Source organism: Nothobranchius furzeri, chromosome 17, assembly GCF_043380555.1.
Source record: "Nothobranchius furzeri strain GRZ-AD chromosome 17, NfurGRZ-RIMD1, whole genome shotgun sequence".
In the NCBI taxonomy this organism is placed as follows: domain Eukaryota; kingdom Metazoa; phylum Chordata; class Actinopteri; order Cyprinodontiformes; family Nothobranchiidae; genus Nothobranchius; species Nothobranchius furzeri.
The window spans coordinates 34,429,016-34,453,949 of NC_091757.1; the positions used below are offsets into that span (position 1 = coordinate 34,429,016).

Below are 24,934 nucleotides of genomic sequence, written 5' to 3' on the forward strand. Positions count from 1 at the left end.
ATCTGTCATGGGCAGAGTCCCAGCTGAGAGTCACAAATGGAGTTTTCTACTTACCCACTGCTTACGAGCATGATTCCTTCTTTTGAAATACAAGATGAGCTTCTTCCTCATGGCCTGGTTTCTGCAATAAGAAAAGAAAAGTGAAGAGATGAAGAGATGGGACCGATGGATGAACAACCTAATGTATTTAAGGCAAGAACATCCTAAAAAAACATCAGACGACACTTAAGGCTTTATGGCATTTGTTACATTTTTTATCCAAATCTATGATGAAAAGCTTAAAGCACACACTCTCTACCCTCAGCACTATGCAAGCTACACTCCTTTGCCTTATGAATAAAACACAAACAAGCTCACTTTACACTCTCACATAAACACAAACAATGCAGGTCCTTGACTGCAGCCGCTCGATAAACTCAATCTCTCTTCGGGGTGGAAAGGAGAGTCAAACTTATAAAACTTGTCTGTGCTGGGAACAGCCAGACACGCAGCTTCAAATAAAGGTCAGGGCCAGTAATCTCCTAAGGCGGCCACTCGGTTTGTCTTTTTCTTTCCTGCAAGACAGGGTTTTATTCCTGACACTTAATCTGTCAGCTGTAAGGTCATGTTCTCCCCTGATTAATGTAATCTTACTCTACATTAGACACCTCAGCTGAGCTGCAGGTTTCCTCCGGACACAGGCGAGGACAGACGGAGACTTCTTCTTGTGTATGAACAAAATTTGCAGATGTCAAGATAACAGTGATGGTCTAGGAGAGATAAACATGTGCTGTGACCTTTTGCTTTTAAAACAAGCTGTAAGATGATAAAGTTGAATCTAAAAAGCTCGCCTCTGACCTACATAAACAGCCACATACAGACGATGCTGAGCTGGAAAAGTAATGGTAAGAAATTCATCTGCACACACTGGATGTTCATAAATTAAGTTATAATGGGTGAGAACTGATTTGGAAAGGCAAAAACGGGCCTGTCAGAGTGGAGCTCTTTTAACACAGAGATGGTATTGTCCTCTGCAGACCAGATGGCAAAAGCCAAGATTAGCAGCCCTGTAACCCAACAAGAGCTTCCCTTTGTCCTGCTCCAAGGCCGGGCCGTTTCTGAGATATTGGAGAACATTGTAATTTGACATAATACCTCTAAAACATGATGGCTCTAAGATTCATTATAGGCATACTTGTGACAGATGTTCTCCAGCGGTACGGCCACTCTGAGCAAAAGCTCCAACTTCAAAGCCTGAATTTTCCCTCACAGCATCTGCATGAGCCAGGGAACTTGGCACATTTATCATCAGCTTACTTAACCGTGTGTGTGTGTGTGTGCGCGCGCGCGTGCGTGCGTGTGTGTGTGTGTGTGTGTGTGTGTGTACAGGAGATGAAATGGGATGGCCACTGAGAAATCCACAGAGATATTAGGTAGTCATCTGTGTAGACAGGGATGAATGCCAAAGTTATCAAACAGTTAACAACACAAAGGAGTTAACTGTGCTCGGTTGAACTGACACACTGGTGTTTAATAACACACACACAAAGGAGGAGTGAGAGAACTTTTCAGTTAATTACTTTGAGGCAATAATATTGATCAAACAGCGTAGGGATCAAAGACAGTGAGGACAGCAGAGTGCAGCTAATAGGTCAGACACATCTTGTGGTATGCCTCTGAGCCTAAACCACAGTGCCAGTGCTACTAGAACCTTCTACTGCCTTTTGATGAATCTCATAAGCCCCACTGACAGACGCTGCTGTCTAGCTGTCATCTCCCTGCTCTTCCTCGATGCAGATATCCACTAACATAAGAAAATAATACAGTGTACTGATTGAACCCTTGCTCTAAGATGATTCCTGCAGGTAATAAAAGTATTTGCCACTAAAATATTTTGTCAATGGGGGGCACATTCTGTCACATTTACAAAACCAGAAGTTAGACCTAATTTTATCTGAAATAAACATTTATTTTAGAAATCACAACCTTAAAGAGAACGCCAGCAATAACTGAACTCGATGTGCCAGAAACAGATATTCAGTTATTGAATTTAAAGGGTCTCTATATAACACATGAAACTTTGTGGCTCAAGATAGACCAGGAACCCTGATAAATCTCCGTAATAAAGTCCTATAATGGGAACACTGGTTTGTCTCGCTCATTGGCCAGGACATGGATATTAAATGAATATTAAGTGTCGTGAACAACCCTGCCATAGCCTGCTGTAACAAGCGCTAACAACAAGCTAGTGCTAACACAAGCCAACAGATGCTAAATAAGCCACAAAGTATATAGATTCACACTGTTGTACCAAATCGTATTAATTAGAAGAAGCAACAAAGCCAGGTCACCATCACATTTTGCTGCCTCATTTAGCTCCATCAATCTAGTGTAGGTCATGCCAATGTTTACGCTGGTTTTAGCTCTTTCCTTCGCCTGCAAAGACATTACTCTCTTACTATTAATTCCAGGCTCTGCCACGATGCCAACCAGAATGAAGCAAATCACTACTTTTTCTACTTTGTGTGCTTTTTATAGACGGTCAACAAACTGAAAATGCTAGCCTAGCTATCAGCTGAATAAACAGCTAACAGCCTTAAAGCAGGTATAGAGCTCCCCCTAGTGAACCTACCTGTCTCACAACTGCTAAGTGTGGCTTCTGGTCAGCAGAGTGAAGTTGGTAATGTTTCTAGCTACAAAATCACTGAAACCAACTTTTATAGGAATAAGTGTTAAAACTCTTTGGTGTGATTTAGCAAATTAATTCATAGGTCACACACATACTCTGAGCTACTGGAGTGAATTTCACACCAATATCATTTATTTTAGAGCTAGATTGTGTCTATTAAAAATAATACAGAGGGAGGCATCATTAATTTTTTACTTTACTGATTTATTGACTTTTTCATGCAGATCTTTGTATCACTCAGTAGATTTTCTCAAATGAACCATACATTTCATTCCTTACTATAATAGACACTTGGGGAGTATTCAGTGTATAACACATAACATTTAAATACAATTATCAGACCTCCAACTTGGTGTCTTTAAATGTATGGTGCTGACATCCCTCTTCTGGCATTGTCCACCTGCTTGTCCACGTGGCAGGGGTGAGGAGTGAGCACCACCTCCCTACTGCCACGTGGGCCTTAAGGGATCAACCCTACTCAACCTTTCCTGGAGGGGTCACCCGATAGGATAGTGAAGGGGGGGGGGGGGGGGGTATGGGTTGATCAGAAATCCTGAATCTCTGTTTACATACACACCAACTGAAATGATCCAATCATGCTGTGAGTTTATAAGCACCAAGTATTCAATCAGATTAAATAGGTTGAGAAAGCGCAGAGTTGTCTTTCCCAGAAAATAAACATTGTAAACAAACTTCATGAAACGAAAATGAAAACATAAAACATAAATTACAATTCTTCTTGCTTTCCTGATTCATTTAATTAATTGAATGTTTTTATTTTGCTCATATAAGTTACATTTTCTTCAGTGAATAACTGCAGATTTATGCTTTGCGGCGTTTTATTGTTGACGATATTAAAGTAAGGGAGGGTCTGCCTCTTGATCAGCTGGTCCGCGGGTCTGGGGGTGTTCAGAGTGATGTTTTATACCGAGCTCTGTTGTGGTTTATTCTTAATAAAATATGATAATCAGCTGAAACTGTTGAGAAAATTTGGTTCTAACTAAATAGCAGGAGATGTTCAGAAAGTTTGGAAGCCTGTGTTCATCATGTGTTCATAAACGAACCGTGTTAGCGTGCTTTTAGATAGTCACCCAGAATATTTAACTGAGGACGTTTTTCTACTCAACATCAGCCTCCTTAAACTCAAACCAGGCCTGTTTAACCCATGTTACCCAGTCTTCTTTACGCGCACGCCTCCATCCACCTGCTGCAGAAACAGCTGCTGCAAACCCTGCAATGAATCTGCGTGTTTCCAGTACAGACTTAAACATGTTTGTCGAATAATTTGTGCAATAATCAGATTTTTATTTTACTTCCACAAAATGCAAGTTCTGGATATTACTGAAACTGGGACGGCTTGTCATCATATTTAAAAGCCGGCGCTACTTAATTAGGCTGTCATTTTTTTAGGCAGGTAGTCCAGATGACAGCGGGGAAGCTTGCTAGCTGTTGCACACATGCACAGAGGGCATTATTTTACTCCTACAACCTGAAGGGCTGTGTAAATGCACGTCAATCAAAATGATGATGGAACAAAACCACCTCTCTCAATTGGATTGAAATTTCACTCTGATCGGGCCGAATTGGATCAGAATATTCCGATTAACATGTTTACATGCAGAATTTTAGATCTGATTGGGCGTTCAATCCGATTAATTGTGCCCATGTAAATGTGGCTAAGGTTATCAAAGCTGCCAGGCTGTGAGTTATCACGAGCCCACAGATCTTATTTCAATAACCAAGTTTTACACTTGACCATCAACAATGGATGTAAATGCATTCTCACTTAAGACTATCGGCTCTCAAAGCAGTGTCTAAATGCTCACAAACATTTAGATGCGACACAGAGCTCAAACTATTATGCTGTTGGTTTAAAAAAGCAGGAATGTGACCAGTTATTGGAAGCCAGGGAGCAGAAAGAAATTGACACACTGAATTTAAAACATTTGTCTTAAACTGATAAAATGCGCTCTAGCGACAGGGAAGCGCTCTTGTCAGCACACAGACAATGCACGCTGCAGCTGCATGCCAGTAAATCCAAGAAGCAGCAGCGTCATTACTTTTTAGCTTCTGTGAGACGGGCAGAAATTTGCATTTTGAGCATAAATTTCATCCAGTTTTGTGAATGAAAGATCACTCCATGTCCCATCAAGTTTTAGTCACCAAAGGGATAATTTGTGCTTGTCAACGTCTCAATTTTGTTATGAGTTAAAGAGGCAGCGACAAAATAATTTTTTTATCGTACAGTATCCAGATATGAAACCTATGGATCTATCTGGCCTTCATTCAAAATTTGAATGAAACTTTTTTTGTGGCCATTACAACATTACTAATTTAGATTAGAAAGCAGGTCAGACATGGCACAGTCTCTTTGGTATGCTACACCAGATGACTCAAGCCGCCATTATTCAACAACAACAATGTTCATGTAGTTTTAGATTCTAGGACACCTGAAATGGTTGGCCTTCCCAAAGCAGTTGTGTCTGCTGTCAACACGTGCAATCACATGTGACTGCTGTCTGAAGTCTACTTGAGATTTTACAGTACCCCTTTTTTTAAGAGATTGTTTCCATGACGATGCGAGACTCTTGAAACAAAGTTAGACCGTTGGTTGTAAACATGGACATTTGCAGATGACTGCCATGTGTTATGATCATTATTACAATGCAGCTGTTAAGAGATGTCATGATATTTATGCTTGATACAAATTTACATTAATTAATTACTATTGTAGCCGGTATGTTACAGATCAACATGTCCTCTACTAACAGGTATGCAGCGGTAGGTGGATATCATGTCATAAAGCCTATGAAATCAACTCTGTGGTTTTAAAGGTTTTTCATCACAGGACAGATTTCCGTCTTTGTTAGACAATCCGATTGAAAATGGCTACCAAAGTTAATCAGAATTAGCAAACACAAAAATGTCTATAAATCAGGTGTCACTGTTGCCGAGTCATTCACAACACTGCTAACAGTGAGTCATCCCATCTGTCTGATATCTAATGAAACCCTAAATGGATCTTTAAAGGTGCAATTGGTAGAAACTACACAGTGAAATAACCACAAAACAGCCTAATCGTGTTGGAGGTAGGGTTACGCCGGGGACACACCGGCCGCGGAAGCGCCGCGAAGCGAATCGCTCACGAAATTCGGCTGCTGCTCGCCGCTCCTCAGTTCAGATCAGATGCGCCCCAGTCGAGGCGCGCCTCGGCTCAGCTGTAGTTTATCTTTTAAACACTTGGTGTCCTCCATTTCCTCTCTGCCTCTGTCTGTGTGTGTGTGTGTGTGTGTGTGTGTGTGTGTGTGTGTGTGTGTGTGTGTGTGTGTGTGTGTGTGTGTGTGTGTGTGTGTGTGTGTGTGTGTGTGTGTGTGTGTGTGTGTGTGTGTGTGTGTGTGTGTGTGTGTGTGTGTGTGTGTGTGTGTGTGTGTGTGTGTGTGTGTGTGTGTGTGTGTGTGTGTGTGTGTGTGTGTGTGTGTGTGTGTGTGTGTGTGTGTGTGTGTGTGTGTGTGTGTGTGTGTGTGTGTGTGTGTGTGTGTGTGTGTGTGTGTGTGTGTGTGTGTGTGTGTGTGTGTGTGTGTGTGTGTGTGTGTGTGTGTGTGTGTGTGTGTGTGTGTGTGTGTGTGTGTGTGTGTGTGTGTGTGTGTGTGTGTGTGTGTGTGTGTGTGTGTGTGTGTGTGTGTGTGTGTGTGTGTGTGTGTGTGTGTGTGTGTGTGTGTGTGTGTGTGTGTGTGTGTGTGTGTGTGTGTGTGTGTGTGTGTGTGTGTGTGTGTGTGTGTGTGTGTGTGTGTGTGTGTGTGTGTGTGTGTGTGTGTGTGTGTGTGTGTGTGTGTGTGTGTGTCAGTTGAATCTCTTGGAACCCGCTCCAATTCTGCAGCTGTATCCTAGCAGTTTCTTCTGAAATGGGTACGTAAATAATCATGTTTTTCGGGGGTCGTACATCTCCTTGTGTTTCTCAACTTCCATAATTAATTTAAAGTCATCCATCTTAACTGCTTGCCTCAGACTTTCTGCCTCTCTGTCCTGTTTGCTCCGGTGAAAAGACACCCCAAACCACACACCCCTTCACGTGGTCACACACGCACACAAGTTCGATGTGTGTGTGAGTGTGGTTTTTCTGCGGTGTCTGATTACGAACACATTTGACTATTGCAGAATTTTATTTTGAAATGCTTTATTTTGTTAACTTTACCGGCCTGCCTCTTATGTCTAGGTTTGACTTCCTGCCAGAATTGACGCGATTCACCCGCGGCTCGCGAAAAAAATAGAGCCGACGCCGAAATGATCGCTGCACGGCGCGGGCTGGAGCGCCGGCACGAGGTGCTTCGCGGCGCTTCAGCGGCCCATGTGGTCTATAGAATAGCTTTACAAGGGCGCCGAATGAAGGCGGTCCCATTTTCGCGGTGCTTCCGCGGCCAGTGTGTCCCCGGCGTTATACTGAAACAGATTTCATTCTCGGGGTGGGGTTGGGGGTTAACAATGCTAACGGTGAATTAAAAGTAAAAAAGTAAAGTAAAAATAGCTGAAGCTACTTTTTCTATTACCAACAACTAGATATTACTGTGAAATGTATTTGTGAAGTGAATAGTGAGTCAATTGTGGCATTTTACTTCCTTTAATGAGTCATTCAGAGCTATAAGAGCAAGGAGCTATAAGAGCAAGCTAACAAGACGGCAAACATAAGCAATTCCAGTAAAACCAAAGACAAACTACTGTAACAAGTGAAGAAAGTGCTCCCTGCCGTAACAAACTCAAGCGCGCTAACACCAGCTATGACAATGTATTTATCTACTTATCAACATCATGTTTGACTCAGCTTATCATCCAAATTCTTCTGGTGCTGATACATAACTGGTAACAGCCATGAAACTCATGAAACAGGAGTGAGAAAGTGATATTTTTGCTTAACAAATGGACCGTAGAAGCTACATGTGACCACAGGATGTCAGTCTAACAAAATGCCCTTTTATACAGTCTCTGAAAATAATCGTTAGATTTAAAACTGATTTAACCATTAGGGATAAACCAATCCAAGATGGCCGCCACAGCTAATTAACCTTAGCCAACACAGAAATGGCTGTAACAACTATGAGGATACCGAGCTAACACCAGACACTCTGAATGCAGACCATGTCGAGGCCTTTTCACTAAACAATCAGACTGATCTATCATCACATTTAGTACACCTGAGCAGGCGTTGTGAAGGACCCAATAAAACAAAAGAGAAAACCATGTACAGCATTTCAAACTAACATGTTTACACATTCCAGCAGTTGTATGCAGCTTTTGCACATTTTTGTGTTTCACCAATTTCTCAATGAACTACGGTTGAGTCGCAGAGGAAAGTCACTCACAGAAGCAGGACAACTCTGAAAAATGGGCTTGATTAATATGAGACAGAGGTTTTGTGGGAACTTGAGGTGTCAGGAGTAATTGCTGAGGTTTGGCCAATGTCATACTAAAGGATGATTTCACATTCAATATTACAAATGAATGCCAGTCGCTGCTCCTTGCAATGATGAGCAGAACAGCTGGAATATAAAGTTTGTGGCAGAGGGAATGTGCAGCAACTACAGAGCAAAGAGCTGCTATAACCAACAAGAACCCTAAACCATGCTTTAAAAAGATTTAAATCACCATTTATATCATCTGACAATCAGCAACAAATTCAGTTTACCTGGTGCACAGTCTGAAATAGTTATCCCTCTAGCATGATGGCTGCTTTAAATGAGTCTTTTACTCCTAAAGATTCAGCAAAATTCTAACTGAACAGTCACACATGAATTCCTATAGAGACTTAATTATTTCAGCAGTTTCTAAGTTATACTAGTGGATATATGCTAGTAAATGTAAACAGATCAGGGCCTAGAGTGTTGAACTCACATTTTGATGTTGTCATGGTACTGTTTGGTGTCAGAAGGCTGATTGTACAGAGGCTGGAGACACAGAAGAAATCAAAAGATTAAAAATCAGCCATATTTTTTACTACAACAAACAATGAGATGACAGACAAAGACTCGCTCTAACTCAGACCAAAATAACTAATAAGAATCAGTTATTAGGGTCTAAATCTATCCGAGGAGAACATATCCACTGCACCAGTAAAATCAGCTCGTTTAAATAAAGAGACAGTAATAAAATCACAGATTAAAGTGTTCACTCACCAGTTCCACCCTGGGTCCCAGTCCCTCCAGTATCCTGTGAGCCTCTTCTGCCTTTTTCTAGAGAGAGAAGAAAAACAGAAGTAGTACACTGGGCTGCAAGAACCTGTGCCATCACCACGGCAACGCCGATCACTAGGGCTACACCACAGCCTGCTGCATAGGTGGAGGGCTGGATGAAGAGATGGATGTACTGACTATTATTAGAGCTTTTAACTCAAGCTGGGCCCCAGCTCCTTGCCTCAGCTGCCTCTCGTCTCTCCCCAGAAAAAAATGAAAGAACGATTACTCACCTCCCTAAGGCAGAGAGAGGTTAGAGAGGGACAGAGAGAGAGGGAGAGAACAGGCAGGCAGGAAAGCAAGTGGCTGCTGGAGTGGTGGTGGGTCTACACAGCAACAACAGAATGGTTGCTGTGTAGATGGGGCGTTACGCTGGGCAGCAACAAGTCCTGTCTGTGTCTTCAGAGGACACTTCTGTTCATTTGCTCCTTAAAACACTAATATTTAGCTCCCACACACAACACATCCCTCTAAATGTTCCCTTATTCAATCCACTGTGTACACGCTCAGCTTCATCTGTCAAACAACGCCTGCTCGCCGATACGCCACACACTCTGTTCCTTTCCATTTTAGTTCATTTTTCTCAGTAGACACTGTAAAGTGACCCGGGCTGATGCACTCTGCTTATGTAGTCTTACTTTAACGCTGATGTGTTTGTTTTCTCTTCCTGATAAAGAACAAACAGGAACTGGTTTATACACAACTCCTGCAAACGGAATAAACTACCAAGAGCTTTAGGATTAAACACATTTCCACAACTTGATCCTCCAGGTGAAAACTTTTTAACTCCAGCTGAAGACAAAAGGAAGATCTGAGCTTCAGGTGTGCTCATGCCGTACATATCCTTCAAATGCAAACACAGCTCCTCATCAGTGAGGAGGTGTAACAGGATGAGGAGGATTGCCTCAGAGAGCTCGCTCATAACAGCAGCACTTAATGAGCAGCAATTATTAAAAGCAGACTTTCATCCTCTGAGAGCGGGGAGCCTCAGGGAGTTCATATCATTTCCTAGCTGTGATACTTTGATGGCTGATTTGAAAACAAAACTGCATGATGCTGACCTCAAAACTCAGCCAGTATGACTCGACAGGAAATACGTTAAATTACACGCTTAGAAATAAAGAGGTGTTACAGAGTACAGGGATCGGTGGTTTAAACCACCCTCCCACACACACACACACACACACATCTTTAAAAAGTCATGGGGAGAGGCTGGCTGTGATATTTCAATCATGCCCCCCCTGTGGTAGCACACAGAGCTGCTACTGTGGCGGGGCACCACGACTGTTTGTGTGACAACACACTAAAACACCAACCACAGGGATTGTGGGAAGAAAACCAAATCAAGGAAAAGCCACTCTAACCCAAAATGATCACACTGTGATCTCAAGAAGTTTGTCTCCTCATGTGTTCATGTCTGTTACGACTAACTCTGAACAGAGCGAACACGAGTCGGGCGAGTTGAGCTGTCTCTGGGCTAGACGACAGGCTGTCAGTGTAAATGTGGCTGCAGCCCTGCTTGTAAGAGCTGGTGACTGTGAGCCTGCAGGGGACAGATGGCAGCGTAGAGGCTGATTATAGCCACACATCTAGACATACATGTGAATGAACTGGATAATCACAAATGTCAACAGTAAAAATCCATAAAGGTCACGATATATAGGTTAAACGGTGTAAGAATTGAGTTAAACAAAAGCTTGACCAGAAAAAAAGAAGTTTTGATTGTGAGTCTGGATGGCTTGGAGGCCAGAGGGCATCCTCATGTAAGTCTGAGAAAAGTGTTCGAGAGGTCAGACCACCGAGTCGAGTCACTCTTCAACCCATTCCATCTGGGTTGTTCCACAGGAAGCCTGATCTATGCAGCAGGATGCCAGTGGAAGTCACGTCCTGCTCATCTTAAAGAGGTTTTTGATTCACGTCAGTGGATCTGCAGCTGTTTCTGTGCTAGTTAGATACATGGTACATGAGACATGGTATCCTGCTGAATGAAACTCAATCACAGTGTTCTCTAGGTTCTCTACCTTCAGCAAAGTCCAACGTGTTTTGTTTACTTCATTCTGAGGCTGTCCTTGTGTGTGTAATGAGAAGGTTTAAAGTTTTACATGAAAGGCTCCCAGCTGAGTTTTATGATTGATATGAGAAGTGGAACAGTAAAAGGGCTTCCTGTTGCACGTCTAACCACTAGGGGGGACTTAGAGAACTATCACTCCCATCATCCATTACAGTTTTATTTCTAACACCTTAACAGCATAAAGTCACTACAGCATTAAGGACTAACACTTTCCACTGACCTCAGAGGGGCTGTTTATCTCTTTATGAGAGGATGATCAATGCAACAGTTGAAAAAACAGGTTAGGGTTTGTGTCGGTGTAAAAGTGAGTCACCTTCTTCTGTGTGCATGTTTTTCTGAGTCTACGTGTGATTCATCGTGCCTGTTTTGATGACCTTTGGTAGCATATTCTTCCAGGCAAGATTTCTGCATTGCCTGACTGTAGAGTGTAGAAGGATCTGGTATGACAGGAATCCCTTTTGACACGCTTTGGTTGATTTTGTTGTTGTGAATTTAATAAACCGAGTAAAAATAGATCCAAGATCTTGGAGTTGAAGTCTGTAGTTCTACTAAACAAACTACGCTAAATGTTGACATTTGGTCCTGCTGCCTCCAATAAATGGAAAGAACACTATTTGGCTCTACTCGCTGCATAAAAAGTAAAACTGTGCTGGAGAAACCAAACTGAAAGGTGGCAGTATTTGGATAAAAGGTTTGAACGTGAGTCTTCCACTGACCCGGTTCTCATCGTAGATGATCTGCACCAGGCTGCGATGTTTGGCCTCACTGGGGGGAGGAGAAATGGGCCGTTCAGGCTCGTGGGGCTTTGCGGCTTCCTCCTCCAGCTGTTGCTGTGATAAACACAAGGAATTTAAAACTCTGTTAGAAGGTAATTACTTCAATTTATCTAAGCTATTTTGAAGATCCACGTTGATATTTTTATTATAAATGGTGAGATGATAATCTTTACATGATAACCCCTAAACAAAACAGAATAATAACTAGATACGCTTATAGATCCAAAGCAAGCATGCTTACAGGGCAAAAACAACTAAATGCTATTATTTAACTTTTATACAAACAAGCCACTAAGTCTGACAAGCTGAATGTAGCTAGTTTATTAGCCAGGTAACGGGCTTATTGTGAGCTGTTTTATGAGACTGACAGATACAGTTACAGCTGGTTTGGGATGTAAACACAACTTTATTGCGTTTGCCCATGACATCTTAAAACACAGAAAAAAAAAACATCTTCCAGACAATCAATATGGTTATAACGTCCTCTGCTGCAGGTTAAAGCTCCATCTGAACCAGTGATAGTCAGAGTGGCTTTCAAATTTTAACTGTTCTTCTAATGAAGTTGATGTAACAGCATGTAAATAAACAAGTCCTTTGCATATATGAGAGCAGACCTGCTCATACAGGTTTTGCTGAACGCTGTATGCAGTCAGCTGTAGCGGTATGGCTGGGAGATGAGTGGTTTTGCAGTAACAAACCTCCAACATAATTCTACTCCCTCAGGGAAGCTGTTATTTATAGCCTCATATATTTTCAACTGACGTTTCTCCTAAATAAAAAAGCCAAAGAGGAGAGGAAAGAAGCGAGGGATGCAGAGCCCTGAAAGAGTGACCGTACATAATCGTGGCACACCCACCAACAAATGGCCACAAACTGGCTGGCCACAAAATTATCATGAAAACAGAACAGTGGGTGTTTTTATGCCTCCAACACTATTTTGTGAAGTAGCCTTTGTTTCGATGATTCTTTAATGACGACCAGCTAAATATCTTAGGGCTGCTAAACTAAAACTGAGGAAAGAGGAATACATGAACAGAAAGACTCCTACAAATAATAGGGAGTATAAATAACCCTTGCTCATATGTGAAAGTATCACCAGATTTATTTGAGCACAAACCTGTTTTTTGCGAAGTTTGCAGATCTGCTGCTCCACCATGCTGATCTCCCGGTCCACACGTTCCATATTCTGGACCAGTTCCTCCTTGGAGAAGCGAGCAGGAACTAGATCCAAGTCAGCATCCATATGGATCGGGCTCACAGGAGAGATGGGCTCTAGCTTCCCAATGGCACTGCCACGCTCCTGCAAACCACCAACAGACAGAAAATGTTGAACACAGGGTTACTAATCAGACCAGGGCTGAAGGATTTTACGAAAAGATAGAATTTAGATTTTTCTGACATAATTTGTGATTTCAATTTCAGATTTGAAACGATTGTCTTCAAATCGAGCTTTACTACAAAGTACAAATAATATTTACAGTCATGAAAGTGACATCCTACCACCAAAACATCACAAGCTATTACTTTAACTAAGCAACAATACAAACTAAAGGTAAGAATTGTTTTCAAGTGTCTTTAAGTAGAAATGTGCACGCAGTTTCCCTAGCATTGTTTCACCGAGGTGGGTCGCTTCATGGTTTTCTCTCCCAACCAAACCAAACCAAAAACTGCTTTAACACAGAATGACGATGCATTTTACATGCCTACTATGAATGATCATAACCCTGCATTGGTTTGCCTCATCACAAAAATTCAAACAGTTTTGATAGAAGAGAAGTTGAACTTTGTCCTAATAGCTTTATTAGGGGAAACCTCTTTCCTGTTACAGGAAGCAGGTGAATCAGAATCAGAAAAGGTTTATTGCCATTGTCAGTGAACAAACAATTCACAAACTAGGAACTTGCTTTGGTACTAATGTGCTACATATAACATGAACACATAATAAGATTAAAAATAGAATAAAATAGAATAAAACTTTCAGCTATAAAAATGGCAATTAATGGTAACAAGGCCGATAACGTGACGCTGTGTCGAGTACAGAAGACCAGCATGGTTGTGTGAATCAGCCCCTCTGCTCCACACTCACCAATGTGTCAAGAGAGGGACAGAAAATGAGTGACAGGTGACCACAGCCATAAATACAGAAACAAAAAAACGTCCCAATGTGCAGCTCAGGGGGAACCTTGATAGCGGCCCGCCACGGCTGAAATCCCAGCACCACGCCTACAAGATCCCACGTTTTTTGGGGTTTTTTTGCGCCGTTTCCCGAAGAAGCAGCGGGAACTACTCTGTTGTTGCTTGTGATCACAGCCGGTGTCGGTACAGGATCTGCTCGGGTGCAGGATCGGCTCGGGGTCCTTCGACTGCCGATGACGTCAAAGTAGTTGATTGGCTGAACATGAAGCTTACGGAAGTTACGTTATCACGTTATGATTTTGATTGGTCAGAACAAATTTGCGGTCGTAGTCTTAGCAGTTGTAGTCCTGTAGTACAAAAATCAACACTTTTTGGAGAAAATATGTTTGAATTTCTAAAGGAAATGTAAAATATAAGCAAATGATAAACGGTGACCCTCAAAAGCTCTTGATGTTGATGAAATGGGGCAAAATAAAATATAAGAACTTTATTGAAACACACCAAGCAATACTTTGAGTCAAAGAATGTATTTAAGATAACAACTAAGGAAATATACAGACGAACTCCACATTAATACAAACAGATGTGGCTTCACATATAAGGACTGTTCTATTTTTTTGTCAGTCCGATGTTGGTTTTATGCAGTTTCACATTCTTTACAAAACAAAGATAATGTGGCGTTTTATTAACAAATTACAATTATAAAGAAAACATTTAGGTGTTAACAAACAAGAATTTATTAACAAAACTGCGAATGTCTTTCCAAAACGTATGTGTGAAAGCTGAGTAGATTTGCAGTAATGTGACGTCATCAGCAGTCGAGGGACCCCGAGCCGATCCTGCACCCGAGCAGATCCTGTACCGACACCGGCAGGCAGCAAGGAGGAGGAGGCAGGGCTGGGTGGTTGCAGCTAGGGATGAGCCGGATACTCATTTCAGACTAGTATCCGGTACGGATAAAGCATTTTTGACGAATACGAGCATGAAGCGTGTAAAACTCGTAAATACCTGTAATTGTGCTGAAGGAAAATCCTCATTGGGTAACTGACTGTCTTCACGCTCTGTGATTGGCCAGTCACATAGAGCGCCCGCCCCTCCCTACACACAAAACTGCAGCCCAGTCCGTCCGGCCCATCCATCCATCCATCCATCCATCCATCCATCCACCCACACACACCCACCCACCCACCCACACCCACACACACACAGCCAGTAACGGATCTCTCTGTGATTGCTTCACTGTTGCTCACGTTTCTTCAGTACTCCCCATGTTTTCTTCAGCTGGCCTAATATTTAAAGTTATTTTTTTCGTAACGTACGTGGTGCATTGACAAGACAAAGCTGAAAAAGGCTCGTGCATGCGTCGGTCACTGCCTCCGCTCCGGTCAGGTTATTTATTTTATTATTTTAACTCTCTCCCTCTCACGCGCACACCTTAATCAACATTGTTTTGTTTAACTGTGTGTGGGAAAAATGCAAACAACGTTAGGAAAAAGTCAGTTTAATCAAATAGTTTAATCAAACGTTTTTAATAGGGCCAGCCCAGTAATGATCTTGGACCAAAATAAAGGGGGGCAGAAGGAGATGTTTTTCTAGATGCCAAGAAAATTTAAATGCCAAACCACCCCTGCAAAGTGTGTCACTGAGAGTTTAAAACAAAAATTATTCTTGTGCAAAGATTGGTGTATTCACCTTTAATACTAGTTATTAAAATGCAGCAGTTGCTGGACTGGTGCAGTTCAAAGCTGAGCGCATCAAATAAAACAGTATTAAAATAAAGGTGAGACGTGTCAAAATCCCCATCTCCCCCCACCTGTACAAGTAGTCAGGGCACATGATCAATCAGGTCACAGTGACAGGACGCTCACAATGTCACAGACGCATGACATTCTGTCTCAATCTGTCCCCCTGCTGATATTCTGCATTCTGTTTTCTGCGCTTCAGGCTGTGTGTGTGTGTGTGTGTGTGTGCGTGCGAGTGCGTGTGTGTGTGTGCGTGTGGGGGGTCTTGTTCTGTGTGAAAATGAAGCAGTACAAGTGATAATGCTGCAGGATTTCATAATTTTATCCTTCTCAGCAGCAGCACTGCAGGTGCTCTCCATGTCCAAAATGTGCGTAAGCCAGGTCCTTAGTCAACTTTAAATTGCGCAAATTTTTTCGCTAAGTTTTCTTTCATAAATCCCAAGGTTTGCGTGGAAAGTTGCTTACGCAGTTTTCCGACCCCGTTTTGTGCGTAAGCGAGCTTGATAAATGAGGCCCCTGATCCTTAACAAATTAGTGTGTGTGCTCCAGCCTGGGTTTTGTTCTGCGTTATTTTTAAACATCTGAAATAAAGGTTATGTAAGTGGGCTAATCTGGACTAGACAAGCAGCGCTACAGCCCCGTAGACCTGCTGTGACTGAAAATGTCTGCGCCAGAGGATGGCAGCCCCAGGTTCCCAAGGCCAGTGAATCACCATAGGAAGAAACACACACACACACACACACACACGCACGCACGCACACACACACACACACACAATTTCCAAAATAGTTAAGTTGCTTCTAGGATGTTTTGACTTTGTCTAGTTTGATGACCCTAGATGTAAATAAAAGTGCTGCTAGCCTTATTTCTAGTCAAAAGCTCAGTAGGCCAAAAATGTCTCCCAAGAACAAATACAAATACAAGATGTTTTATTTGCATTTAAGATCATTAAAGAGCCACTTTCTAGCAGCAGGGAACAGGCGGAGAGTGGAAACCATCAGAAACATCATGATGTGTTTTACAAGCCAAGATCCCTCTGATCTTTAATACACTCACCGAGTTCTGATCTCTAACAGCAACGCAGCAGCTTAACAAGTCTGACACCTGTGACATTGTGTGACTAGGTCACAGAATGACTCGTGTGTAGGTAACAGCTGCCTTGTCTCCAACAGCCATGTTAACATTTCAAACACTTACTGTCCAGAACTAAGCTTCATTCATGTTTCTGGCTTTTGGATCCCAGGCAGATTTAGTCCTTGTGTTCATGCCAGCATTGATGTTTATCTTGTTTAGACATCAGGCAATGATAAAGACAGATACACAATAAAACAAAGACTAAAACAGACATGTGGAAGAAGCATCATTAATGTCAGATGAGTTTAACAGTTGAGAAAAGATCGACCTTAAACCAACTCAGTTAGACGACAGTTCTTGTTCATTTTGTAAACATAGGTAGATTTATTACAATAAAAACCTTTTCAAAACCTAATTTAAATAAAGTAAACCTATGAATACACACTTCACTGGTGACAGCCAACATGCTACGTGATGATTAACCAATAAAAGGCAGCAGTTTATTAAGATAACTGTGTATGACAGTTTCAAGGCAACAATTATTTGACTGGGTTTAACCCAACCTATAATGGAGCACTGTAAGCGATCTGCAGTACACGAGTCCTGCTACAAGCAGCAGCTTTGTCTGGTAATTCTGGCTCCTTCCCTTTGTTTCCTGACACTGTTTGGTCCTTCAGTCCTTCCTTTTCCTTTTACCCCATTAACTGTGTCTCTCTACACTTGCCCTTTCCTCTTGTACAGTTAACCCAGCCTTCGAACTGTGTTCTTGCTCTGCGTGTTAAACTTATGCAACGGGTTTCCAGCTCTTGGTGCTTTGAGAGAAAGCACGGGCATTTCTGAACATTCTTCTAGCCTCTGTGTACCCCAGTCATTAGTGTATCTATTTACTATTCTGTGGCTGCTGGCCTCCCCAGGCAGTTTGAGGTACTCCGTCATGTCAGGAGCACCTGCTAAACAGCAGCTCTACTCTGCAGCCAAGCCGTTTTGATCTGATGTTTCACCCTCAGTCATTTCAAATCTAGGTCAGCTCTATTATTAATTGACATTTCACAACTCCTTTAGTTTTCCCACTGCTTCTCACTGAGATCCAGCTCAGCTTTAGAGCAGATCCCCCCTCTACCCCCCTGCTTGCGGCACGTCACTCCAGATCAACCAAATTTAAAATGATTTTTTTTTGTTTTTGTGAAAATATTAAAACCATAAATCACATTCCTAAGAATATACAACTAAGGCTGCAGCTATTAAATATTCTATTGAATCCTCTGTCGATTATTCAAATATTCTATTTGACGCCGTTTCAAGTGAAACCAGACTGATCTGCTGCTAAAAATATGAAAATAAAACAACAAAATTCTAAACGGTTCAATAATGTGTATTACATTGGTGTTGTCTAGTTCCCTCTTTCTCATCTGATATTTATAGTTAATTATTATTTTATGGAAAAATTTGACCTACATTTCAGTATTTTAGGTTTGTATTAATATCACTAATACTAGTCAATATAACATATCTAAATGTATCCACATTTGATCAGTAGAATTTAGTAATTTCATTACCAGGAAATGCTAATAACGTTTAATTTCTACTGGCAACAATGTCATTGCGGCATATCTATTTTACTATGTATAGGTAGGCAACAAAAACCAGTCTAAATTGTAATAAAAGATAGAAGTGTTTGTGAATTATATGCTACAACGGCTTGCCATACCCTGCTGTGTGTGGACTCGTAGCAACAACCGGACTCCAGGTAGCGTTCAGGCTGTGATGCACACATCTAATGAAGCTTTGAATCATTAAATAACGATATAAGGAATTTATTGCATCGAACCTTCGATGATTCTTTTCAGCCATAATTACAATCTTATAATTTCTTAAAAGTAAAGGCTCAATGTCGATACTAAAGCTCCTAACCAAGTGGGCCGAGGCATTTCCTTCATGACCATTTTAACACACTTTACACTAACTCAGACTACATAAATGATGTATTTAACCATAAGCCTTTCTGACCTTTGACATATCCTCAGCCCCGCCCAGAGGTAATGGCTGCCGATGAGACGAAGTCCTCACCAGAGACTCTGGTCCCATGTCCAAACGAGGACGCTTGATCTCTGCATAGTCCACCTCTGATTGGCTGGGGGGCTCTGGCAAGTAGATGTGCTCAAAGCGGATGTGCTGATCTTGTCCCCTGAAAATAAAACAAAAAATAAAAATGATCAAAAACAATATAGATCTGTTTATAGTAAATGGGGAGCATTTAGAAATACATGTAGCAGTCTTTTGTAAAGGTATAGCACAGTTTTAAAAGTCCACGTTGGTGCAGTTTAAAAGTCTCTTCATGTTTTGATGTGGTTGTATAAAACTCGAGCTCCTCCTCTACCTGCTGCTGTGAGCCAACACACAGACAATGGCCCAGAATTCCCCTAAACTTCTGTCTCTGTTACATAAAGAAACTAAAGTCTGCTTCACTTTTGTTGTTCAAACAGCCGTGGCTCGACTACCAAAGGAGCAACACACGTCTCTTTTTAAGGTCCTTCAGCTATTACACATTTTTAACAAGCTACAAGAGCATCTGCGCAGCTTGTGATGACCAAAAACATTTGCTCAAAACTACTTTCTGTCCTTAAAAAGTATGATTGTAATGGATTTTAGTTCAAGCACTTTCTTTTAATAAACTGAAGACCTTTCAAAATTCTGAAAAAATACCATCTAAACTACCTTAAAACAAAAATGGTTAACCAACAAATGTCCATCAGCCTTCGGTTTCTGTTGATGCATCACAACAGACACACACCATTTCGTTAACAATAAAGACTAATGAAACAGAGATGACTGCATGCGTTGTTAGTATCTACGCTGTCTGCCTTCAGTGGTGGAGTTATTGTGGCTTACTGAGGCATAGATCACACATCCATGTTGTCTTTGCGGTCTGTTCAAGTGAATTTTTATTTTTGCCCCCGACACAAACAACTAGTAGACACAGCAGAGGGTTTATGCTACTGGGGGTTCTTGACATCAGTCTGGTTTGTCATGGCCTTAAAAAAATCTGGCAGGAGGGGATTCTCCATAACGTAATGGGATTTAGTCATGATCAGCTGTGTGTACACATCCGCTTCGTTTTCCTCATTTTAAAATATACACTATAGCTACTAATAAGAAGTCTTAGCACCTAATCAGTCGACAGATTAACATTAACTGCATCCAAACTTTAGATGTGGATCATTTCATTAGCCCATCAGTTAATGGTCTCACCCTTGATATTTAAGAGAATGATCTTTTCCACATCTAGTCAGAGACGGATGCCAGAGTGATTTTGCTGCCAGTGGATTTTGAAAAGACAGAAAACACAACCATAATTACTGGTTTAGACCCACAATTACAGCACATTTGGTTTCTCTGTAGGAAAAAAATACATGGAGCCCATCTTAGTCAAAAGTACAACAATTCGTCAGAATTTTACAGTAAATTAATCACAAAACAGTCTGTTTAATCGTGTGTGTGTGTGTGTGTGTGTGTGTGTGTGAACTGCTTGTTCTTGCTCTCTCACACTCAAACTATTAAGAATTTTGTGTTTTCCTCACATTTGGCTTGTATTTCAATTAAAATATCTTCAGCTTTATTATTTTATGAGAATATCTGTGTTGTGTTGTTGGAAAAAATAATCATAACACAGCATAATTACTTGAAATGTTTTGAACATGAAATGTTTTTTAAATTGCATTCCATACATTTTAGAAACATTTGATCATTTATGACAAATTTGCTTAAAACTATGACGTGGACAGCCACTTTCCTAGTTTCTGGCTAATCACCCTGCTTCCACGTCTCAGGATGTCAGCACAAAGCATCCAGGTGCTTCAGGCATCAGCTGCAGCTCAAAGACAAGGTGTGTGATTTAGAGATTAAATGAAGATAAACTGAGTAATACCCAGATACCCTAACCAAGACAGAAATATTTAGCTGCTAGAGGCAGGTTTGTTTGTTTTTCTTCCTTTTCTTCCTCCGTGCTTTACTGCAAGGCAGCACGAGACAAAAATGTTTGCTTGTCAGCTTTTTTAAAAACCCCATGCATGTTTTTAATTTTCAGTTATATGTAAGGGTGTAACAGTACGCTAAAACCATATTCGGTTCGGCTCGGTTCAGTGTTTTGAAGGGCTTGGTTTGATAAATTTTTGGTAAATTATTATTATTATATTTATTTATTTAATAATATCTGAAGTGGTTCCTATAGTGAGCAGAACCAGGTGTCATCACAGGCTGCTGATCTAGCATGATGTCTTTAATTATTTCTCTACAGGCTCCACAGCAGCAGCGACAGCCAGCTGGTTTGATCCGCTCTGAAAGGCCTTCATCAGAATTTGCAGATAACATTTTTAAATGGAGATCGGGCGTGTGCAGCCATCATGCATCACTCAATACAGCGTCCGTGTGGATACTCGCCTAGGAATGTTTATTCGCTGTACTTAAGTCACGCAAATAAAAATTCATTATTTAATGGAAAAAATAAACCGAAACGTATGCAAGTGGACCGAACCGAACAGGCCAAACGGTTTACTTTCTTTAATGAGTCTGCCAGAAATATAAAAGCAAGCCAACAACCAAACTTCCTCTAATGCTAGAGGCATACTAGCATAAAACATGTAGCAAGTGTTTCCTACCATAAAGCACCCAAGAGTGCTAACACCATATATAACGATGTATTTATCTAATCAAATTACTGTGTGACTCGCCTTTGCTTGTTATCTAAACTCTTCTGGTGCTGATCCATAACTGGCCACTGCCATGAAACTCACAGAACAAAAGTAAGAGTGACTTTTTGTTTAGAGAAACACACTGCAGTACCCAAATATGAATACAGGAGGTCAATCTTACTTCCTTCTTGCACCTTTAAGTAAAATGGTGAGGTGGTGGTTTAATAGTGTTTCACACCTGCAGAGTTTAGTCTGCTCAAATCAAACCCTGGTTAATTCTCCCTGTAGTTTGCTGGGCTGTGATCGCTGTGTAGGCAACTCCGGTCCCAGAGAGCCACTATCCTGCATGTGTTAAGAGGTTCAACACACCTGATGTTAATAAACACACGACTAACGGGCTTCTGCAGAGATTGATGAGCTGCTGAATAGGTGAATCAACTGTGATGAAGCAGGGAAACAACTAAAACATGCTGGATAGAGGTTCTCAAGCACCAGGTTTGCCTACCCCTGCATTAGGTCGAGGAACGACAGAAGTGTGCTTCTCAGCAAGGTTCCAAACAAACTCGGTCCATTTCTTCAAAACCCAGATTGTAAATGAGATTAATACCCCTCAGACAACCAAGACCACCCAGCATTTAGACAAGACTAGCATCTGTTTATTCTAAAAAAGCTCATCTAAAATGGTGATGGGAGTTTTGAGGAAAGAAACGGATCATGTGTTTCATTAAGAAGCAGCTGAAACGTTAAATTAAATTAAAGCAGAGTTCAGTTATTACGCCCATAGTGTGACTACTCCCCCAATGCAATTTTCTCACTCATTCAGAGGAATACTTCCTCATCCCCATTGAGGGCTGGCACTTGCATAATCACATCATCAAGCTGCCAGCCCCCCCTCACCCCTCTCTGCCTCCAGGGAGTGTGCAGAATAATCTGGCCCCTGGAGAGGTTTTGTCTAGAGGATGAGACAAAGACGTGTTTAGTAGCGGGGGCAAAGATTGTAAATGAAGAGTCGGGGGTGGGGGCACAGAAATCCTCATAACTTCCCCTAACAGCTCCACTACGTTCTTACTGGCTTGGGCCCATTATTACGGGAACACAGATGACGTGTGCAGAGAGCTGCCTGTTATTGTGAAAGCACCACAGTGTGTGTGTGTGTGTGTGTGTGTGTGTGTGTGTGTGCGTGCGTGCGTGCGTGCGTGCGTGCGTGCGTGCGTGTGAAAAGCGGGAACAACATATGAAGCCTGGTTTAAAACACATCACCACAGAAATCTGAAATAAGGGTCAAGTTTGTATCCATAGATTGTACAAACAAAACACAGAGATGCCATTTTTTCCCAACAGGTATGTTTATCTGATTTAAGGAGCTGAAAAATACACAAATGCATTTCCTCCAGTTGCACCAGAAAATGTTAAGTAGCTTTTCTTCCTTCTTGTGCTCGACATAACGTGAAACACTCTCCTTTTCTTCCGAAACTGGGCTGATTTCAGATGAATGTGAAGAGGACTGAACATAGCAGGAGGATGAAACAAATGAGAAGAGCGGTAGTGATTACTCTGTTATGGGGTTCTGAGCTGTAATTAGGGTATATTTAGAGCATTAGTAGAAAAGCATAATTCTAGTTTGCCTGTGTAGAGACAAAAAGTACATGAAGGAGACCAGCATTGCTAAGAAACTGATAACATTATCCTGGAAGAAATGTGCAGTTTTGTGGAAACAATCCTGAGACTGCTGCAAAAGGAGTGACTGATGAGAAGACAAGAACATATCGAAGCAGAGAATAGGCTGAAAGAGTGCCAGGGCCAGACTTACACTATTCAGACTTTGAATGAAAATGCAGAATGTGGCCTTCAGTTTGGATCCTATCCTCTAAAGCAATTGTGAAGGCCTGATATATTCAACTGAAAGACTCCCCACCCCCTCCGACGACTAGCAAGATCAGGGCTTTTATTCGGTCTTCACAAAGAAATATGGGTTAACTGCAGTCTTCATCTGTGATATGATGGCTGTCTCTTATCTACACAAAAACAAATTCACATTACTGCTGGAAAAGTTTAGAGAGGGCATCTGTCCTGCAGATGAACGGTGTGTCATCTCTGACAGGCTGCCAAAGCACAAGCGATTGAAATGTGTCAGTAAATAAGGAGCTGGTGGGTAGCATTTGAAATATGGTGTGTTTATTTGTGTATCAGGTCATGACCCAGTGGTTACACGCTGTGGACTAGGCTAACGACCATTAAACACGGCTAAAGCAGACCCTTGTGTTTTAGAAAGCAGACAATAATCCTTTCTGACTGATGTCCAAAGACATGCAACATTCCCACACTGCTGCAGAGTCACTCCACCATCTGCTGTCAGCTGTTCTACCTCCAGAACATCTCACAATGGCCACGTTTACATGTGCATATTTAATCGGATTGAATGCCCAATCAGATCGAAAATTCTGCATGTAAACATGTCAATCGGAATATTCTGATCCGATTCGGCCCGATCGGATTGAAATTTCAATCCGATTGAGAGAGGTGGTTTATCCCGTTCATCATTCCGATTGACGTGCATGTACACAGCCATTCGGATTGTTGGGGTAAAATAATGCCCACTGCGCATGTGTGCAACAGCGAGCGGGCCTCTCCGCTGTCATTTGGACTGCCTGACTTCAAAAATGACGGCGTAATTAACGAGCAGCGGCTTTTGAATCCGATGACAAGCCGTCCCCGTTTCAGTAATATTTAATTCAGAACTTGCATTTTGTGGAAGTAAAATAAAAATCTGATTATTGCACAAATCATTCGACAAACATGTTCAAATCTGTACTGGAAATACGCAGGTTTATTGCAGGGGTTGCAGCGCACGGATCCCCGTTTCTGTCAGCTTTGAACGCAGCAGCTTCTGCAGCAGGTGATGGAGACGCGCTTGTAAAGAACACAGGATAATGTGGGTTTTACGGACCTGATTGGAGGTTGATGTTGGGTAGGAAAACGTCCTCGGTTAAATACTCTGGACAACAGTAAAGTCCGTGTTAAAAGCACGTAAACGCAGATGACCTAAGATGCGGTTCGTTAATGATGAACACAGGCTTCTAAACTCTCTGAACATCTTCTGTTATTTTGTTTGAACAGATTTTTCTCAACAGTTCCAGCTGATTGTCACATGTTATTAATAATAAGCCACAACAGAGCTCAGTAATAAAACATGAGTCTAAACCCCCCCCCCCCCCCCCCCCCCCCCGCAGCACAGCTGTCACTTCAGACCCGCGGACCAGCTGATCAAGAGGCAGCGACATAACCCTCTCTTATTTTAATCAACAATAAAATGCAGCAAAGCATATATCTGCAGTTATTCACTGAAGAAAACGTAACTTCTATGAGCTAAATAAAAATATTAAATTGAATAAATGGACCAGGAAAGTAGGGAAGAATAGTTATTTCTGTTTTTACATTTTTCACTTTGTTCCATGGCGTTTGTTTACAATTTTTCTTTCGGAAAGGCAACTCTGCGCATGCTCAACCTATTTAATCGGATTAAATGCTTGGTGCATATATTCGCACGGCATGACCGGA

The 24,934-nt window shown here is 41.6% G+C and overlaps 1 protein-coding gene across 4 annotated transcripts in view; it reads right to left on the bottom strand.

Moving 5' to 3' along the window:
• The window catches only part of ncor2 (nuclear receptor corepressor 2), a 110,794-nt gene that overhangs the window by 35,730 nt on the left and 50,130 nt on the right, over positions 1-24,934 (bottom strand). For 3 of the 4 annotated variants that reach the window (XM_015972093.3, XM_015972095.3, XM_015972092.3), the window contains exons 4-9: positions 18,696-18,873; positions 12,854-13,036; positions 11,677-11,790; positions 8,833-8,889; positions 8,552-8,604; positions 55-121 (exon numbers count right to left, since the gene is read on the bottom strand). In XM_015972093.3, coding sequence (XP_015827579.3) covers positions 55-121; positions 8,552-8,604; positions 8,833-8,889; positions 11,677-11,790; positions 12,854-13,036; positions 18,696-18,873 — 652 coding nt within the window. The remainder of the gene's footprint in view (positions 1-54; positions 122-8,551; positions 8,605-8,832; positions 8,890-11,676; positions 11,791-12,853; positions 13,037-18,695; positions 18,874-24,934) is intronic. The other variant, XM_015972096.3, reaches the window with a different exon arrangement.